Source organism: Amblyraja radiata, chromosome 39, assembly GCF_010909765.2.
Source record: "Amblyraja radiata isolate CabotCenter1 chromosome 39, sAmbRad1.1.pri, whole genome shotgun sequence".
Lineage (NCBI taxonomy): Eukaryota > Metazoa > Chordata > Chondrichthyes > Rajiformes > Rajidae > Amblyraja > Amblyraja radiata.
In genome coordinates this window covers 14,775,422-14,792,971 of record NC_045994.1, presented here as the reverse complement: position 1 = coordinate 14,792,971, position 17,550 = coordinate 14,775,422, and the positions used below count along the sequence as shown (strand labels likewise).

General features: G+C 44.5%; 1 protein-coding gene across 1 annotated transcript; it reads right to left on the bottom strand.

The window, feature by feature from the left end:
- Positions 1 to 210: 210 nt before the first annotated feature.
- Positions 211 to 13,384, bottom strand: LOC116967357 (aspartate aminotransferase, cytoplasmic-like). Its single transcript, XM_033013866.1, has 9 exons — positions 13,221 to 13,384; positions 11,042 to 11,223; positions 9,494 to 9,617; positions 9,168 to 9,277; positions 7,532 to 7,636; positions 5,918 to 6,068; positions 4,703 to 4,868; positions 2,666 to 2,808; positions 211 to 457 (listed from the first exon to the last, which is right to left on the bottom strand). Exons 1-9 carry the CDS (start codon positions 13,357 to 13,359, stop codon positions 297 to 299), a joined length of 1,281 nt encoding a protein of 426 aa, XP_032869757.1. The 5' UTR covers positions 13,360 to 13,384; the 3' UTR covers positions 211 to 296.
- Positions 13,385 to 17,550: the final 4,166 nt, after the last annotated feature.

The window sequence follows — 17,550 nt, the reverse complement described above, 5'->3', positions numbered from 1 at the left end:
TGTTCGTATGCAGAGGTGTTCTGAAGTATGGCCTTCTTAACCCTGGGATGGCTGGTATAACAGGGAGGGTGCAAGCACAGGCTCCTGTGGTACACTATTAGTCACAGGCATTCAATCACTCCCTGTCTTCATTTACCAAATCATCTTTCGACCTAGTTTGTCAACATGTTATCTATTGTTTCTTTTTTAAATACAACACTGATCCATCCATCCTCAAAACATTTTTTTTTTTATCATCTTGCACAGTCAACATGGAAAATGAACACAAACAAGAAAAAGGCTTGAATACACAAAAGTTATTTGTTGTGTGTGCTCTCTTTGGCACTGGAGACCACAGCCTCATCAATGCAGCGTGCCACATAAGCAAGGTTCGGACTGGTCACTTTGCTGATGTTGATCTGAGCGTTGGCGGAGAGGTAAATGTGCAACTTTTTCATCAAGTAGTCAAGCTGAGAACCTGGTAAAGTTACAGATATTTCAGTTGGGTTCAGTGATGGATAGTTACATGCATGAATAAACAAAGTATGAATCGGATTTAGAAAGCACACTCAGAAAGACCCGAGTTGCCCTACGGGAATCATCTTTGCAATGTGAGACATTTTAGTTTAGTTTAGAGATATAACGTGGAAACAGGCCCTTTGTCCCACCAAGTCCGCACCGACCAGCGATCCCCGCACACTCACGTTATCCTACGCATACATGGGACAATTTACAATTAACCTACAAACCTGTATGTCTTTGGAGTGTGAGAGGAAACTGGAGATCCCGGAGAAGCCCACATAGGTCACAGGGAGAACATACATACTCCATACAGACAGCGTCCCTAGTCAGGATCGAACACGAGTCTTTGGTGCTGTAAGGCAGCAACTCTACCGCTCTGCCACTGTGCCGCCCCAATACATATACACAGCACGTTTTCACAAATAGTACTGCCAGCGGAAATGGTTGAGGCAGGTACTATAATCGCATTAAAAAGACGAGGGCAGGAAAGGATTAGGGGACATGGGCAAATGGGACTAGGAAGGGCTTCTTGGATGACATGGATGAGTTTGGCTGAAGGGCCTGTTTCCATGTAATATAACTCGCAGCTGACAGGTAAAGGAGATGAACACAAAACATGAGACTGGATAATATAGACTTTACAGAAACATGGTAGTGGGAGGGACTGGCCTGGACTGGTCGTTCAATGTCCCAGGATACAAATGCTATAGGAGGGAGAGAGGAGAAATTGTGTTCTTGATGAGGGGGAATGTCATGGAAGTATTTGGAGAGGATATTCCCGGGGCATCATTGAGTGAGGCTAGACGTAAAATGCTGGAGTAACTCAGCGGGACAGGCAGCATCCCTGGAGAGAAATGGGTTACATTTCTGGTTGTGATCCTTCTTCAGACTCTATATGGGTGGAACTCAGAAACACGAAGGGGGTGATCACTTTCATCTAACCGTATTATAGGCAACCCTGATCGAGAAGGTACGGACGAATGATGGGGGGGGGGGGGGGGGAGAAAGAGATAAATGTGTAGTAGAGGGGGGAAAAGAGAGATCAAAGATAGTGATGAGATGGAACAACACAGCAAAAGGATGGGTTTGTGGGTTTAAGAAGGAACTGCAGATGCCGGAAAATCGAAGGTACACAAAAAAGCTGGACAAACTCAGCGGGTGCAGCAGCATCTATGGAGCGAAGGAAATAGGCAACGTTTCGGGCCAAAACCCTTCTTCAAGGATGGGCCCTTCAGCCAACAATGTCTGAGCCAAACATGATGCCAACCAAGAACAACTTTGTGTCTGCATGCACATAATCCATTTCCATTCATTCCCTGAATATCCATATACCTAGTCTCTTAAATGATATCTGCCTCAACCACCAGCTTTGGCAACGTGATCCACTACCCTCTGTGTAAAACAAGAAAATACTTGTGCCACAAATCTGCTTTAAACTTTGTCCCTCTCACCTGAAAGCCATGCTCTGTAGGAATTGAATTTTATTTCTATGCCTCTTATAATTTTACATACTTCTATCAGGTCTCCCCTCAACCTCTGGCATTCCAGATAAACCAACCTACATCTGCCCAACATCTCCCTGTAATCAATACCCCCTGATCGAATTATAATTCTGGTAAACCTCCACTGAGCCTTTCCAAAACTACATTCTTCCTGTAATGGGGCTAGGACTTTACTCTTTGGATTGCAGTTGGATGAGGGGTGATCTTACAGAGGTGTATAAGACCATGAGGGGATAGGGTAAATGCATAGTATTTTACCTGGAGGAGAGAATCAAGAGCAGTGGACATTTGTTAAAAGCGAGATGGGGAAAGATTGAACACAAACCTGAGGGGCAACTTTTTCACACAGTGGTTTGTGGAACGAGCTGCCAGAGGAGGTAGCTGAGGCAGGTACTATAACAACATTGAAAAGACATTTAGACAGGTACATGGATAAGAGAAGTTTAAATGGATAGGTTGAGAGGGATATGGGCCAAACACTCATTGGTTGGACTACATAGATGCTGCATCATGTTCGGCATGGGCAGGTTGGGCTGATGGGCCTCTTTCTGTGCCTGATTGATGATCCTAGCTACCTGTCACCATGTTCTAGCATTTGTTTTAGCATAAATACTTGATTTAGCGTGATTCTTTGCATTATCATTACACTATGGAGCACTTACCTGTGAATCCAGGAAAAATGTACAAGCCAACCTGCTTGGTGATATGTTCCCAGGGACCTGGTGTACCCAGAGTCCGCAACTCTTCCTTCAGTTTCTCCTTGGTCAGCATGAGGCGCTCGACTATTTTCTTCAGATTTTCCTGCCTACAGAGCAAGAGCAAGGGAAAAGGATTTATTTCCCCGCACAACACTGGTCCTCTTCTCTTTTATATTAAGGCATTCTGTGGGGTTACCTGCAGTTCTGCATAAGATAGATTTGGAAAGGATGAAGGTGTGGGAGGGAGTCGGACTTAGTTTTTCAAATTGATCAACAGTGATCTAAAGAATCATTCTGTCTCTTCTTTCTCATGAAACATAGAAACATAGAAATTAGGTGCAGGAGTAGGCCATTCGGCCCTTCGAGCCTGCACCTTCTCTCCATACCCTCTGATCCCCTTAGCCACAAGGGCCACATCTAACTCCCTCTTAAATATAGCCAATGAACTGGCCTCGACTACCCTCTGTGGCAGAGAGTTCCAGAGATTCACCACTCTCTGTGTGAAAAAAGTTCTTCTCATCTCGGTTTTAAAGGATTTCCCCCTTATCCTTAAGCTGTGACCCCTTGTCCTGGACTTCCCCAACATCGGGAGCAATCTTCCTGCATCTAGCCTGTCCAACCCCTTAAGAATTTTATAAGTTTCTATAAGATCCCCTCTCAATCTCCTAAATTCTAGAGAGTATAAACCAAGTCTATCCAGTCTTTCTTCATAAGACAGTCCTGACATCCCAGGAATCAGTCAGGTGAACCTTCTCTGCACTCCCTCTAGGGCAATAATGTCCTTCCTCAGATTTGGAGACCAAAACTGTACGCAATACTCCAGGTGTGGTCTCACCAAGACCCTGTACAACTGCAGTAGAACCTCCCTGCTCCCTGTGTTCACTTCATTTACTTGTCTGGCCACACGGTGCTGTGTAAAGCCACATCACTGCACGTGACATACACTACTTTGGATAGTCTAGGACCAGAGGTCATAGCCTCGAATTAAAGGTCGTTCCTCAGGGAAGGGGATGAGGAGGAATTTCTTTAGTCAGAGGGTGGTAAATTTGTGGAATTCATTGCCACAGAAGGCTGTGGAGACCAAGTCAATAGATATTTTTTACGGCAGAGATAGATATGTTCTTGATTAGAATGGGTGTCAGGGTTTGGAGGCAGAGATAGATCAGCCATGATTGAATGGTGGAGTAGACTTGATGTGTCGAATGGCCGAATTCTGCTCTTATTACTTATGAACTTAAATTTTTTTTTAATCTCCACCCCTTTCGTCAATATTATACTCTCACATCAGCACTCAAGCAACTACCTCTTGTTCTGCCATTTGTAGCTGTATGTTTTAAACGCGGCGGTGCTGACTTTACACCGGGAGCCTGGGATCTCTAGACGAGATCGCCAGTGGTGGAGCTCCAACCGCCGCGGCCTTGTTGGCTTCGGAAGCCGCGGCCTCCAGTACGGAAGCGGCCGTTCCAGGGTTCCCAAGCCGCTGAGAGGACTCTCCCGACGCCGGAGCAACATCACCCGGCGAGAACGGCCTGGAACATCGGGCCTCCGTAGAGGCAACTGTGGAGGCCTCAATAGGCCCGACTATGGGTGAACTGGGGTTGGGGACTGGACTTTGTGCCTTCCCTCATAATGGGAACCATTGTGGGGGGATGTTCTTTATGTTTAAAACTCTTATTAATGTTATGTCTGTATTCCTTCTTTATGTGCTGCAAAATGGCAAGAAGCATTTCACTTCACTACACCTAGGTGTATGTGAATGTGACCAATAAAATACCTTTGATACCTTTGACCTTTGATACAGAGAAGGGAGTTATCCCAGGTGCCAATGAATAGTTATTCTTCAATCTCAAAGCTCATTAGCACACTGGCATATTTTTTCCCAGTGGCGAACAGCGTGAATGGCAGAGATGATGGCAAGCAAAATCCTCTGACCTTTCAACTATTGTACCTACAACATATCACAGGTTTGTTTCTCATCTCTCATAACAAATGGATCCTCACCACTCAGCGAAGAAGGCTGGGTTATTAAGAATTGTTGCTACGATACGGGCACCAAACCATGGAGGGTTTGACCATGTATTTCTTGCCAGTGCTTCCATCTGCGATCGGATGCAGACAAGAGTCTGATTGTTCCTGGAAACTATTGTCAGGCTACCAACTCCTTCATCTGGCAAAGTGGGAGAAATTCTTGATTAGTAAGGGTGTCAAAGGCTTACGGCAAGAAGTCAGGAGACTGTGGTTGAGAAGGAAAGATGGATCAGGCATGATTGAACAGCGGAGTAAACTCGGTAGGCCGAATTACAATATTTCCCCCTGTCTTATGAACTTATAAATGATTAAATGGATCAATTGGATGGCTTCTAACAGATCACCCCATCGGCCTACCACTCCTTCTTATGGGTCCAATAGTCTGTTCATACATTTTACAACAATTTACAACAATTTTACAACTATTAAAACAATCATACATTTTACAACATGCCTACTTACTGGCTTCAGCATCCCTTCATGACCATCACACACTCAACTGAAGAAGGGTCTCGACCTGAAACATAACCCTTTCCTTCTCTCCAGAGATGCTGCCTGTCCCATTGAGTCACCCCAGCTTTTTGTGCCTATCTTACACTCAAAAAGACAGGATAGATTTGTTTTTTTTAAAACCAAATGCGACTGAATTTACCATTTATTATGGAACTCAGCTAACTTTAAATCCCTCCCGGCTGACTTTTCATCTTCAACACGGCACAAACTTGAGGTCATTCAGCTGACCAGTTGTTCAGCTATTCAGTTTTTTTCACAACGCATTCTTTTAATTTCTCTCTCAATGTGTATTCCTCTATTAGCCTCCTCTGCTCCAGTAAAACCAAACGCATCTGTACATATTATACCTAAAGTGACACACAATATTCTAATTATGGTCTAACCAAAGTTTAATAAAATTACAGCATAAGCCCTTCTATTCTTCACTCTAATGAAGGCTGGATCAAAGATTTTAAAATCTCTATCAAAATCCCAACAATCTCCTTCCTATTTTTCCATAGCAGCCTGGGAAACATCTAATCAGGCCCATGAGAGTTAATCAGCATTATTAATCTGAAATGATAATCTGATAGCGATCTGATTGATTTTAGTCTAAAAGCATTTCTGCTAGGAGAAAAATGTCATCTAAAAGTTCAGCTCTAGATATCGAGTACTAGGAGACTGTAAGGGACATACTGTACAAGGTGAAATTCGTGGAAAATGACTGGGCACAAAACAGCTCAAAACGCTCATTGACAAAATGTCGTACAGGCCAGGCATCCCTCCGCACATCCCCTGTAGCTAAACCTTGAGCAGCTGAGTAGAAGAAGGGAAACAGGCGCTTTCTCTGAAAATAAAAGGGAAAATATTAGTCACACCTTAGAGCAAATGTATCTTCAGTAAATAATCTAAATGATTGACCAATTTGGATTGGGATGAGAAGAAATGTCTATGTCTTTAAAATATCTTTGGATCTGTTATAAATTGATGCTCAACAGCTGAGTATATTCAATGTACGCAACGTTTCAGGTCGAGACCCTTCTTCAGTCTGAAGAAGGGTCTCAACCCGAAACGTTGCCTATTTCCTTCGCTCCATAGATGCTCGCCTCACCCGCTGAGTTTCTCCAGCATTTTTGTCTACCTTCGATTTTCCAGCGTCTGCAGTTCCTTCTTAAACATATTCAACTCTGAGATCAACGGGTGTCGGAACAAGAAAGGGGCTGAGGAAATCTATCCCAGCACAGTGGCGCAGCAGTAGAGCTACTGCCTTACAGAGCCAGAAACCCGGGTTCGATCATGACCATGGGTGCTTGTAGGGTTTTCCCTGTGATTTGCGTGGGTTTTCTCCGAGATCTTTGGTTTCCTCCCACACTCCAAAGACGTACAGGTTTGTAGGTTAATTGGCTTGGGATAAAATGTAAAATGTCCCTAGTGTGTGTAGGATAGTGTTAGTGTGTGGGGATCGCTGGTTGGTGCGGACTCGGTGGGGCGAAGGGCCCGTTTCAGCACTGTATCTCTAAACAAAAACTAAACTAAATGGCAGGTGGTAGGAAATTGATCATGCATAACCTAATTGAATGGCAGAGCTGGCTCAAAGAGCTATATAACCTATATGAGCTTCTAATTGAATTGCAAAGTCATTTTCCTGAGAATTGGGACACAGGACCAGAAGAAATCAAACATTTTAGAGATCGGACTTTACTGGACTTTATCATTCACTGAACGTTATTCCTTTTATCATGTATTGAAACACTGCGGGGTGACTCGATTGTAATCATGTATAGTCTTTCCGATTGTAATCATGTATAGCACACAACAGAAGCTTTTCAGTGTACCTCGGTACATGTGACAATAAACTGCACACACACTCGCAGGGAAAAGGAGAGAGAGAGAGAGAGAATATTTGTGTAAACTGTTATGCAAACTGTTGTGTGTGGTGTCAACAATTGTGGATGGTGTTTAAAATGAATTTCTGAAACTTATTCATGATGATTAATCGACCACTGTAGATATGTACGATTACTGATTATACTCCAGAACAGTGAAGCAATGCACATTTTCTGGAGGCATCAATTAATTCTGGAGGCATCAACACAATCCCTTCACACTCTTGCAACATATCATAAACAACGTCATGGGAGATCTGCATTAGGGTTATGGCCTGAGGCTAATGGTTTAGATGTTTAAATACAAGAGGCAAGGTGAGAGGTGAACATTTCTCAGCAGTAACACTCTTCAGAGCAGGAAGCAGCAATATAGCAATGTTGCAGGATACACTTCACTATTATTATACGATTTTGTACTCCTCACCTTCATGACCTCTGCAATCTGCATCCATTCAGATGGAGTTGGATCAGTTGCTGTTGGCTGATGCGCTACGATGTGTAACAACACAATGGAGAAATCTGGTGCTTTCTGATGAAGAAACAGAAGGATCAATGTAACGGAATCCTAATGGACATTCGGCAAAGTTTCTTGTCCTATACTTTCTTAACTCACACCATCTGGTTCCCCACCATTATGTTTCATGGCTGCCTGTCCTCAATTTATAAAACCTTCACTTATTTTCACATAGTCTTCCAGGCCCTCACATTACTCCAGTAGTTGTTAAACTGGTCAATAGGAGGCCTGATCCTAGCACGACAATTTAAGTTCTGTAATTATTTTAACATTTTAAAAGTAAACTAATCATGAGTAAAGAATGGCCAGTAAAATAGTGGATTGCTATAAAAATTCATCTGATTCATTAATATCCTTCAGGGGATAAAATCTGCCCACATTACCTAATCTAGTCTCCACGTTAGTTCAAGTTCAAGTTCAAGTGAGTTTATTGTCATGTGTCCCTGTATAGGACAATGAAATTCTTGCTTTGTTTCAGCACACAGAACATAGTAGGCATTTACTACAAAACAGATAAGTGTGTCCATATACCATAACTACTCTGAACCCATCATTTAGGTTGGGGTTTAAATAGCCCGGGTTGTGCTAGCAAGCTATTCAATCAAAGGGCATTAAGGAATGGAATGGCAAATGGAAATTAAAGTGTGCAGTGTTGAATTTTGAGAATTTATACCAAGCCAGGACATACACAATTAATTACAGGGCCCTGGGGAGTGTAGTCAAACTGAGAGAACTAAGGGTACAAGTACATAGTTAAGAGTGTTTAATTATCGCATGTACCTGTACCGCCGACAGAACAATTAAAATTCTTACTTGCTGCAGCTCAACAGGCCCAATAATGTAATAACACACGGATACATTTACTACTCAGTCATCAGTAATACTAAGTAACCAGACCACAGCAGTGCAAAACCGAAGTCGGTTGTACAAACAAAACAAAATCCACAGTAAATCATAGTTGCTATGGTAGTGTGCGTTGTGCAGTGTTCAAGAGACCAATGGTTGCTGGGAAGAAGCTGCCTTGAACTTGGCAGGCACGGTTTTCATTTCCCTAAAGGTGGCACCACAAGGTGGTGAAGAGGGGTATTGCATGCTTCGTTCATTAGTTGTGGCACTGAGTACAGGACATGGGGCATCATATTACAGGTTAGGTTAGATGGGCACCTTGGCTGGCATGGACAAGTTGGCACTAAAACAAAAAGTAAAAGCTGCCACACAAACTTCATGAATCTATAACATCCAGCAATCTAGTTCAAAGCTTTATTTCAGCTGAAAGACAAGAGAATAGTCTAACTAATGGGGTTTGACAAAAGTGCTCGAGAAAGTCAGCGGGTGCAGCAGCATCTATGGAGCAAAGGAAATAGGTGACGTTTCGGCCCGAAACGTTGCCTATTTCCTTTGCTCCATAGATGCTGCTGCACCCGCTGACTTTCTCCAGCACTTTTGTCTACCTTCGATTTTCCAGCATCTGCAGTTACTTCTTATATAACTAATGAGGTTTACTGTGCGATTTCCATCTGCTGGAACAGAATCAGGCTTCACATACCTCCAGGTCCTCCAGTAACCAGGGTAAGGCCAAGCAAAGCTTTTCACTGTTCCAGTAACGATAGCCATAAATCTCAAATCCGACCTCAAAGAAGGCAGATGCGTGATTCGCTGCAGAAACAAATCAAACAAAACATATTCACATTTCGAAGTCATCAAATCTTTAAGTGACTGACATGTTGAACATTGACACACAAATTACGCCATTCATGCTAGCCCACAAAAAGATGATCAATTTATGAAGATCCTTATTTTAAACTGCACAACTGAGCAAAAAAGTACAAAATAATAAAACAAATGCCATTTGTAATTGCAAGAATGACTCACCCCAGAAAGGGATAGAGATATACACTCTAGTTTGCTGAGGACAGGTTATACTGTACCACTGACGGAGAAAGTGGGCGCCGATGAACAAAGCACTATTGCCTCCGGGTACCTGTATACTCTCAGCCTGCAAGAAAAAGAAAACATGATAAAAAATCTGAATGATTTTCTGTTCCCTTCTCCCTCTTTTACCAAAATCTTCCTGCATTTCCTTCATCCTTAATCATTCTTGATTAGTACAGGCGTCAGAGGTTATGGGGAGAAGGCAGGAGAATGGGGTTAGGAGGGAGGCATAGATCAGCCATGATTGAATGGGAGAGTAGACGATGGGCTGAATGGCCTAATTTTACTCCCATCACTAATGATCTTCTGACCCACCAACAAAATCGCGAGTTGACCCAGCTTGGCTGCCTTGACTAGTGGTATGTGTTTCTACCAGTCTTTTGAAAAACACACAAAATTTCCAGCACTTTTTCTTTATTATGAACTTTCTGACTCCCCAAACAAACCCCCCCCACCCACCGTCCCCGTCCAAACACAAATGTATCATGGTGCACAGCCAATACCTATCCTTTGACCAGAAGAATGATGACGCAAGAAACTACAGATGCTGGTTTGCAGAAAGGGCAAAGTGTTGGAGTAACTCAGCGGGTCCAAGGACCCCAGCAGTCCATCCTTATCTGCTGCATTCGGCGTTCTTGATGTGGCCCCCTTTACTTCAGCAAGACCAAGCATAGAAGAGGCGACTGTTTTGCGGAACACCTAAGCTCAGTTCACAAAGGCCTGCTCAATTTCCCACTTGCGAACCATTTTTTTTACCCTTTCCTCAGATTGAGTTTTCTGTCCTGGGCCTTCTTCATTGCCAGAGTGAAGCCACAGGCAAACTGAAAGAACAGTACCTCACAGTCCAATTTGATAGCTTACAACTTAATGGTAATAAAATCCTTCAATTTTATGTAAATGATCGATAAACACCTCCATCCCCTTCCCCTCCCCTCTTTTCCCTGTAACCCACCTGCATACAAACACATTTCTCCTTTTCCCCTTCCCCGACCCCTACCATCTGAATTATTTCCTTTAACTTCACAATTCCTGCATTTTCTATCCTTATCTCACCTGTTTGTGTCTTTTCAATTCTGATCTTTGTCCAACAATCTGCCAATCAACCCCCCCTCACCCGTACCAACCTACCACTTGCCAGACTTTGTCCTGCCCCCACCTCTCTTCCAGCTTTCTCCCTACCACTGCAATCAGCTTGAACCAGGGTCCAAACCCAAATTGTCATCGATCCATGTTCTCCAGTGATGCTGTCTGATCTGCTGAGTTACTCCAATACTTTGTGTGTTTTTTAAAACCTTGAACCAGTTCCATGAATCAATCTAAGTTGTTTTATATTGGTGTGTTATGTGACATTGATGCTAAAGGGCAGAGGTTGCCAAATGTTTTGTGAAGGCAGGTACAATGTGATGATGATTTAATTTATGAGAGAATTCTGGAACATGGTACTATTACTGACTTCCATTAAAATGATAATTGAAAAGAACAACTCACCCGCTTCTCCACAATAGCAATGCTACCTTTGCCTAATAATAAGGCTGTGGCTGCCTTGTTGAATTCTGTCAGGCCCAAAGTAGGCAGATACTCGTGATTGAGTGTAGCGTCGTTGACTATGCGCAGTAGGACTTTTTTCACCACTGGGAGCATTGCCGGCTTTTTATCGTCCTTACAGTATTCTGAAAACACCAATAACTCAATTTTGCAAAAGGCCTTGTGTATCCATCCTGTCCTTTATCAATGTGTCAGATGGAACTGCAGATGCTGGTTTAAACTGAAGATAGACACAAAAAGCTGGAGTAACTCATCGGGTCAGACAGCATCTCTGGAGAAAAGGAATAGGTGACTCAAGACCCGAAACATAATCTATTCCTTTTCTCCAGAGATGTTGTCTAATCCGTTGAGTTACTACAACTTTTTGTGTCTATCATCTGTCCTTTGTCCAGGTTTTGGCCATCTTGGTCACATTTTCTGAAAATCAGTCTCTACAGAAATCAGTCTGAAGAAGGGTCCCGACCTGAAATAGTATCTATCCATGTCATCCAGAAATGCTGACTGACCTGCTGAGTTACTTTAGCACTTTGTGTTCAACTCTACAAAAAGGAGCCATTCTCCCTAAATAAATAGCTTTTAAATTGCCAATGTTCAGTAGTAACTGCATGCTATACCGTATCTCAAAACAAATCTCTTGTCCATCCTTCTAACTCTGCTCCCAAGCCATCATCCATTGTACCTATGTCCCATCCCTGAAGAAGGGTTCTGACCCAAAACGTCATGTATTCCATTTTCCCCAGAGATGATGCCTTACCCGCTGAGTTATTCCAGCATTTTGTGCCTAATTTCAGTATAAATTTCCCTTGTGCTTGTCCCATTGTGCCTTCCCATCACTCCTCCCGAGGTCTGGAGCCTCCACCAGCCCTCTGGAGATCCTAGCCAAATCTCTTTTCATCTTGTGCTCACCTCATATCTCTCGACATAAGTCCTAAAGCTATAAGGCAGGATAGCAGGCCATCGCAGCCAGGAAAGTGGCCTTACTCTCTCCACCACCCATCCCCCTTTCCCTCTGACCACCATCACCCCTCCTCACCCTCCAGTCTGCCCCTCCCACCATCACCAGCAGCACCCCCTCCACCCACCCCTCTCCCTTTCGCTCCCTTCACCATCACTCACCCCATCCCTCAACCCCGCTTGGATCCCCGTCCCCCAACCCTTACCCACCCCCACCCTTTATTGAGGTTTGGGTCAGATAGAGCTCTAGGGGCTAGTGGAGTCAAGGGATATGGGGAGAAGGCAGGCACGGGTTATTGATTGGGGACGATCAGCCATGATCACAATGAATGGCGGTGCTGGCGCGAAGGGCCGAATGGCCTCCTCCTGCACCTATTTTCTATGTTTTATCCCTCACCCCCACCCTTCACTTCTTACCCCTACCTCCCCCCCCACCATCAACACCACTAACACCCCACCCCTCACCTCCAAATGCCTCATACCCCCCACCCATCACCCCTCATCCACCACCCTTCACCCCCCACCCCTCATCGCCCACCCTTCACCCCTCATCCCCCACCCTTCACCCCTCACCCCCCAACCACCCCTCAACCCCCACCCCCCAACCTTCACCCCTCATCCCCCACCCCCCAACATTCACCCCTCATCCCCCAACCTTCACCCCTCACCACCCAACCATCACCCCTCACCCCCCACCCCTCATCCCCCACCCTTCACCCTCCACCCTTCACCCCTCACCCTTCACCCCTCACCCTTCACCCCTCATCCCCCACCCTTCACCCCCCACCCCTCATCACCCACCCTTCACCCTTCATCCCCCACCCTTCACCCCTCACCCCCCAACCACCCCTCATCCCCCACCCCCCAACCTTCACCCCTCATCCCCCACCCCCCAACCTTCACCCCTCACCCCCCAACCATCACTCCTCACCCCCCACCCTTCACCCCTCATCCACCACCCTTCACCCCTCACCCCCCATCCCCCACCCATCACCCTTCACCCCTCATCCACCACCCTTCACCCCTCACCCCCCAACCATCACCCCTCATCCCCCAACCATCACCCCTCATCCCCCACCCTTCACCCCTCACCCCCCAACCCTCACCCCTCACCCCTCATCCCCCACCCATCACCCCTCATCCCCTCACCCCTCCCCCCCCCCATCACCTCTGTTCCCCAGGAACAACTTCCTGGGACTGGGGTCCTTGATGAAGGTGGTGGCCAGCACCCGGTACCTGGCGGCCGCCTGCAAGGGGGTGTCGTCAAACACCGACAGCTCCGCCATGGCAGGAGGCCGCGTCTCCATGGCAACCCGCGTCACCTGGGCCCCGCCATGGCAGGCAGGCCGCGTCTCCATGGCGACCCGCGTCACGTGGGCCCCGCCATGGCAGGAGGCCGCGTCTCCATGGCGACCCGCGTCACCTGGGCCCCGCCATGGCAGGAGGCCGCGTCTCCATGGCGACCCGCGTCACCTGGGCCTCGCCATGGCGGGAGGCCGCGTCTCCATGGCGACCCGCGTCACGTGGACCCCGCGGCCCGGTAGCGGCGCATCCAATCAGCGGCCGGCCGCCAGCAACCGCCCCACGCTATTGGCCGACACCCGCCGCCGTCGGCATTCCATTGGCTGCCGACCAACCAATGGGCGGGCTCGCTGCCACACCGCTCCCCATTGGCCACTCGCTGTAGGATCTTTGGTTTAAATGCCCAGTGATATAATATTCTGGTAAATAACATAATATATAATATTCCAGTTAATAATGCACCTAATAGATAGTCCTCTAGTAAATAATATAACAAATATGTAACATTTCAGTCAATAATGTACCTAATAGAATAGTTTCTTTATTGTCATTTTAACATGAACCATGTACAACGAAATTGTAAAATGTCAGCCAGTCAGTGCACCATTTCAAACATTTCTAAAAGCTAACGATACATACAAGGTAAAATATTAAAAAAGATAAACAACTAAAATAAATATCATAAAAATAGCACGCATAAACACCCAGCCCTACATCCTTCTGTCGATTTCACAGTCTCTTAGTATGTATCGCCCCTGCGTTCCTTGGCGGCTACATTTAGTGCCTTTATAGCAGTGGGGTAAAAACTGTTTTTAAGTCTGTTTGTCCTTGTCCTTGTAGATCTGTACCATCTGCCTGATGGTAACAGTTCAAACAGGGAGTGTCCGGGGTGGGAAATGTCCTTTATAATACTCTGGGATTTTTTGATGCAGCGGGAACTGTGTAAGTCCTCCAAGGTAAGGAGAGGGCAGCCGACAATCCTCTGGGCATTGTCAATGGCCCTCTGGAGCACTTTCCTCTGAGCCGCTGTGCAGCTGGTGTACCATACGCATACACAGTATGTTAGGATGCTCTCAATGGAGCACCGATAAAAGGACAGCAGCAGTCTCTGAGTGATGTTATTCTTCCTGAGCACCCTCAGGAAGTTCAGTCTCTGCTGGACCTTTTTCAGCAGCGCAGAGGTGTTCACGCTCCACGTCAGGTCCTCCTCAATATGGATTCCCAGGAAGCGGAAATCCGCCACCCTCTCCACACAGTCCCCTCTGATAATTAATGGTACCATGTCCGTTTTATTCTTTCTGAAGTCTATTATTATTTCCTTTGTCTTTAAGGTGTTGAGGAGCAGGTTATTTTCTCCACACCACACTGTCAGCTGCTCCACCTCATCCCGGTAGGCGTACTCGTCCCCCCCGGAGATGAGTCCCACCACCGTAGTGTCATCCGCAATATATAATAGTACTCTAGTAAATAATATAACAAATATGTAACATTTCTGATAGTACTCTCGTAAATCATATATATATACATATCATATATACATATATATATAATATTCCAGTCAATAATTTAACTAATATATAACATTCTAGTCAATATAGTACTCAAGTAAATAATTTATAATTTATAATTATTTATAAATTACTTGTACTATATAATATATATATACTATCTATTAGGTACATTATTGACTGAAATATTATATATTATATATGACTTTGACATTGGGAGAAGAATGGAGAGCAGGGGAGAGACAAGACTTTGCCTTCCATCACAGTAAGGAGGAGATTCACTGTGATGGATGTTTGTGTAAATTGTGTTGGTGTGTGTATAGGTTATTTTCTTGTTGTATGACTGCAGAAACCAAATTTCGTTTGAACTTCAATTGAGGTTCAAATGACAATAAACGGTATTGTGTTGTATATTAGTTATATTATTTACTTGAGTACTAATATAGTCCTCAAGTAAATAATAAAATAATGTACTAATATATAATATTTCAGTCAATAATGTACCTAATAGATAGTATTATAGTATTATTTTTTTACCTAAGCCACTTAATCTACAAACCTTGAAGATCTTTGGAATGTAGGAGAAATCCAGAGCACCCGGAGAAAACCCACACGGTCATGGAGAGAACGTGCAAACGAGGTACAGACAGCGCCCGTAGTCAGGTTCGAACCCGGGTCTACTGTTGCCCCTTTGTGTTTTGCTCAGTATTTCAACATCTATAGTTTCTTGTGTGACCGTCTTAATCAACTAATAATTTTCTTCAGTGACTATGACTCCAAGTATACCATTGCAGCGTGAAGGATACACCACCAGATGGAGACGATGCCTAAATATTAGAGACCCAAGGACTTGCAGACGCTGGAATCTTCAGCAAAACACAGAGTGCTGGAGGAACTCAGCGAGTCAGGCTGCTTCAGTGGAGGTATTGTCAGACGATGTTTTTGGTCGGGACTCTTCTTCAGACCGATTAGTGTTACTGTATCGTATATGATTCACAGTAGCTCCTCACGCATTACCATTGTGCCATGCAATATCTTCTTTCCGTGCTCACCAACAGAGGGAGATGTTACAGTACAAATGCAGTCATTGCAGTAACACGGGGAAGCAAAAGAGGGCAAATGCTGGACATGATATTTTGGATCTCAGGAAATTGCACTTGCCACCTTCACAACATCATATCACCTACTATTTATATTAGAAAAGAAATGCTTGGTTAAATGGGATTAACTACATTTATTGTTTGGTGTGTAGCAAGGAACTGCAGATGCTGATTTAATCTGAAGATAGACACAAAATGCGGGACAGGCAGCATCTCTGGACAGAAGGAATGGGTGACGGTTTGGGTCGATACCCTTGTTCAGACTGGGGAAAGGAAAACGAGAGATATACTGCAAACGGTGATGTAGAGAGATATAGAACAAACGAAGTGACGATGATAAAGGAAACAGGCCATCTTGACACAAAATGCTGGAGTAACTCAGCGGGTTAGGCAACATCTCTGGAGAGAAAGAATGGGTGACGTTTTGGGTCGAGACCCTTCTTCAGACTCTGAAGACTCTGTCTGAGACCCTTCTGCAGACTCTGAAGACTCTGTCTGAAGAAGGGTCTTGACCCGAAACGTCGCCCATTCCTTCTCTCCAGAGATGCTGCCTACCGGTTGAGTTACTCCAGCATTTTGTGTCTACCTTCGATTGAAACCAGCACCTGCAGTTCTTCCTTACAAATCGTTAGCTGTTTGCAAGCTGAGAACGAGAAGCTGGTGAGACTTGGGTGGGAAAGGGATGGAGAGAGAGGGAAGACAGGGGGTTACGAAGTTAGAGAAATCAAGATTCATACCACAGTTTTTTTTTTTCAAATTTTCATTTTCAATATCACCTCTGCTGCTTTGATCCTCTCGAGGCTTTGTGTTCTGAGTTTTTTGTAAGTGTGAAAAGCATTTTTATTTTTGCTCTGTGCTATATTGAATACTCCCACACCAACCCAATAAAATATTAGAATGAAACCTTCATAATTTTACATTTAATTCATTATTTCATATCCACTGCAGTATAATCTAATCTCAGCCTAGCAAAATTAGCCTATCCCCAATAATGATGGGGAAAAACAATGTTGTCAGTATTCAGTGTTAAACACTCCAAAAACATCCAAATAACCAAAGTATGTTATTTTACAATCCTTCCCCTTTACCACACCCTCGTTGAATTTGTTCATTTCCAGATTTAAAAATATATATCCAATATGGTTAATTAAATTAGGGGTAGAGAACTAAGACAAGAAATTCCATTTTATGTTCCCATTTGTCTATGTATTTAGTCCCTTCTCAAGATTGTTTCAAGCCATTATCCCACATGTGCTCTCGGGTACTGAAGAATTAGATGGCGGCAAACCTACAGATGTAACAGATTGCCAACCTATTTGCAGAGTTTCCCATTCAGTGTAACCAGATATTTCACCCCATTTTTCAGCTCCTGTCTGAACTTCCTCTGGGTTAGTCCATAGATACAAGTGTTGGTGCAGGAGCTCAGTAGTTGCAACATGAACCCTGTTTGCTGGTTGATGAATATCGGGTTGGTGTAATACTTGTCTGTGTAATTGTAGTTGATCATTTGCCATTTTAAGGAATGTATAAAATACGGTGTCCAGAGGAGGATGAAATTGGCAGACAGAGTAAAGAGCAAAATCATGGA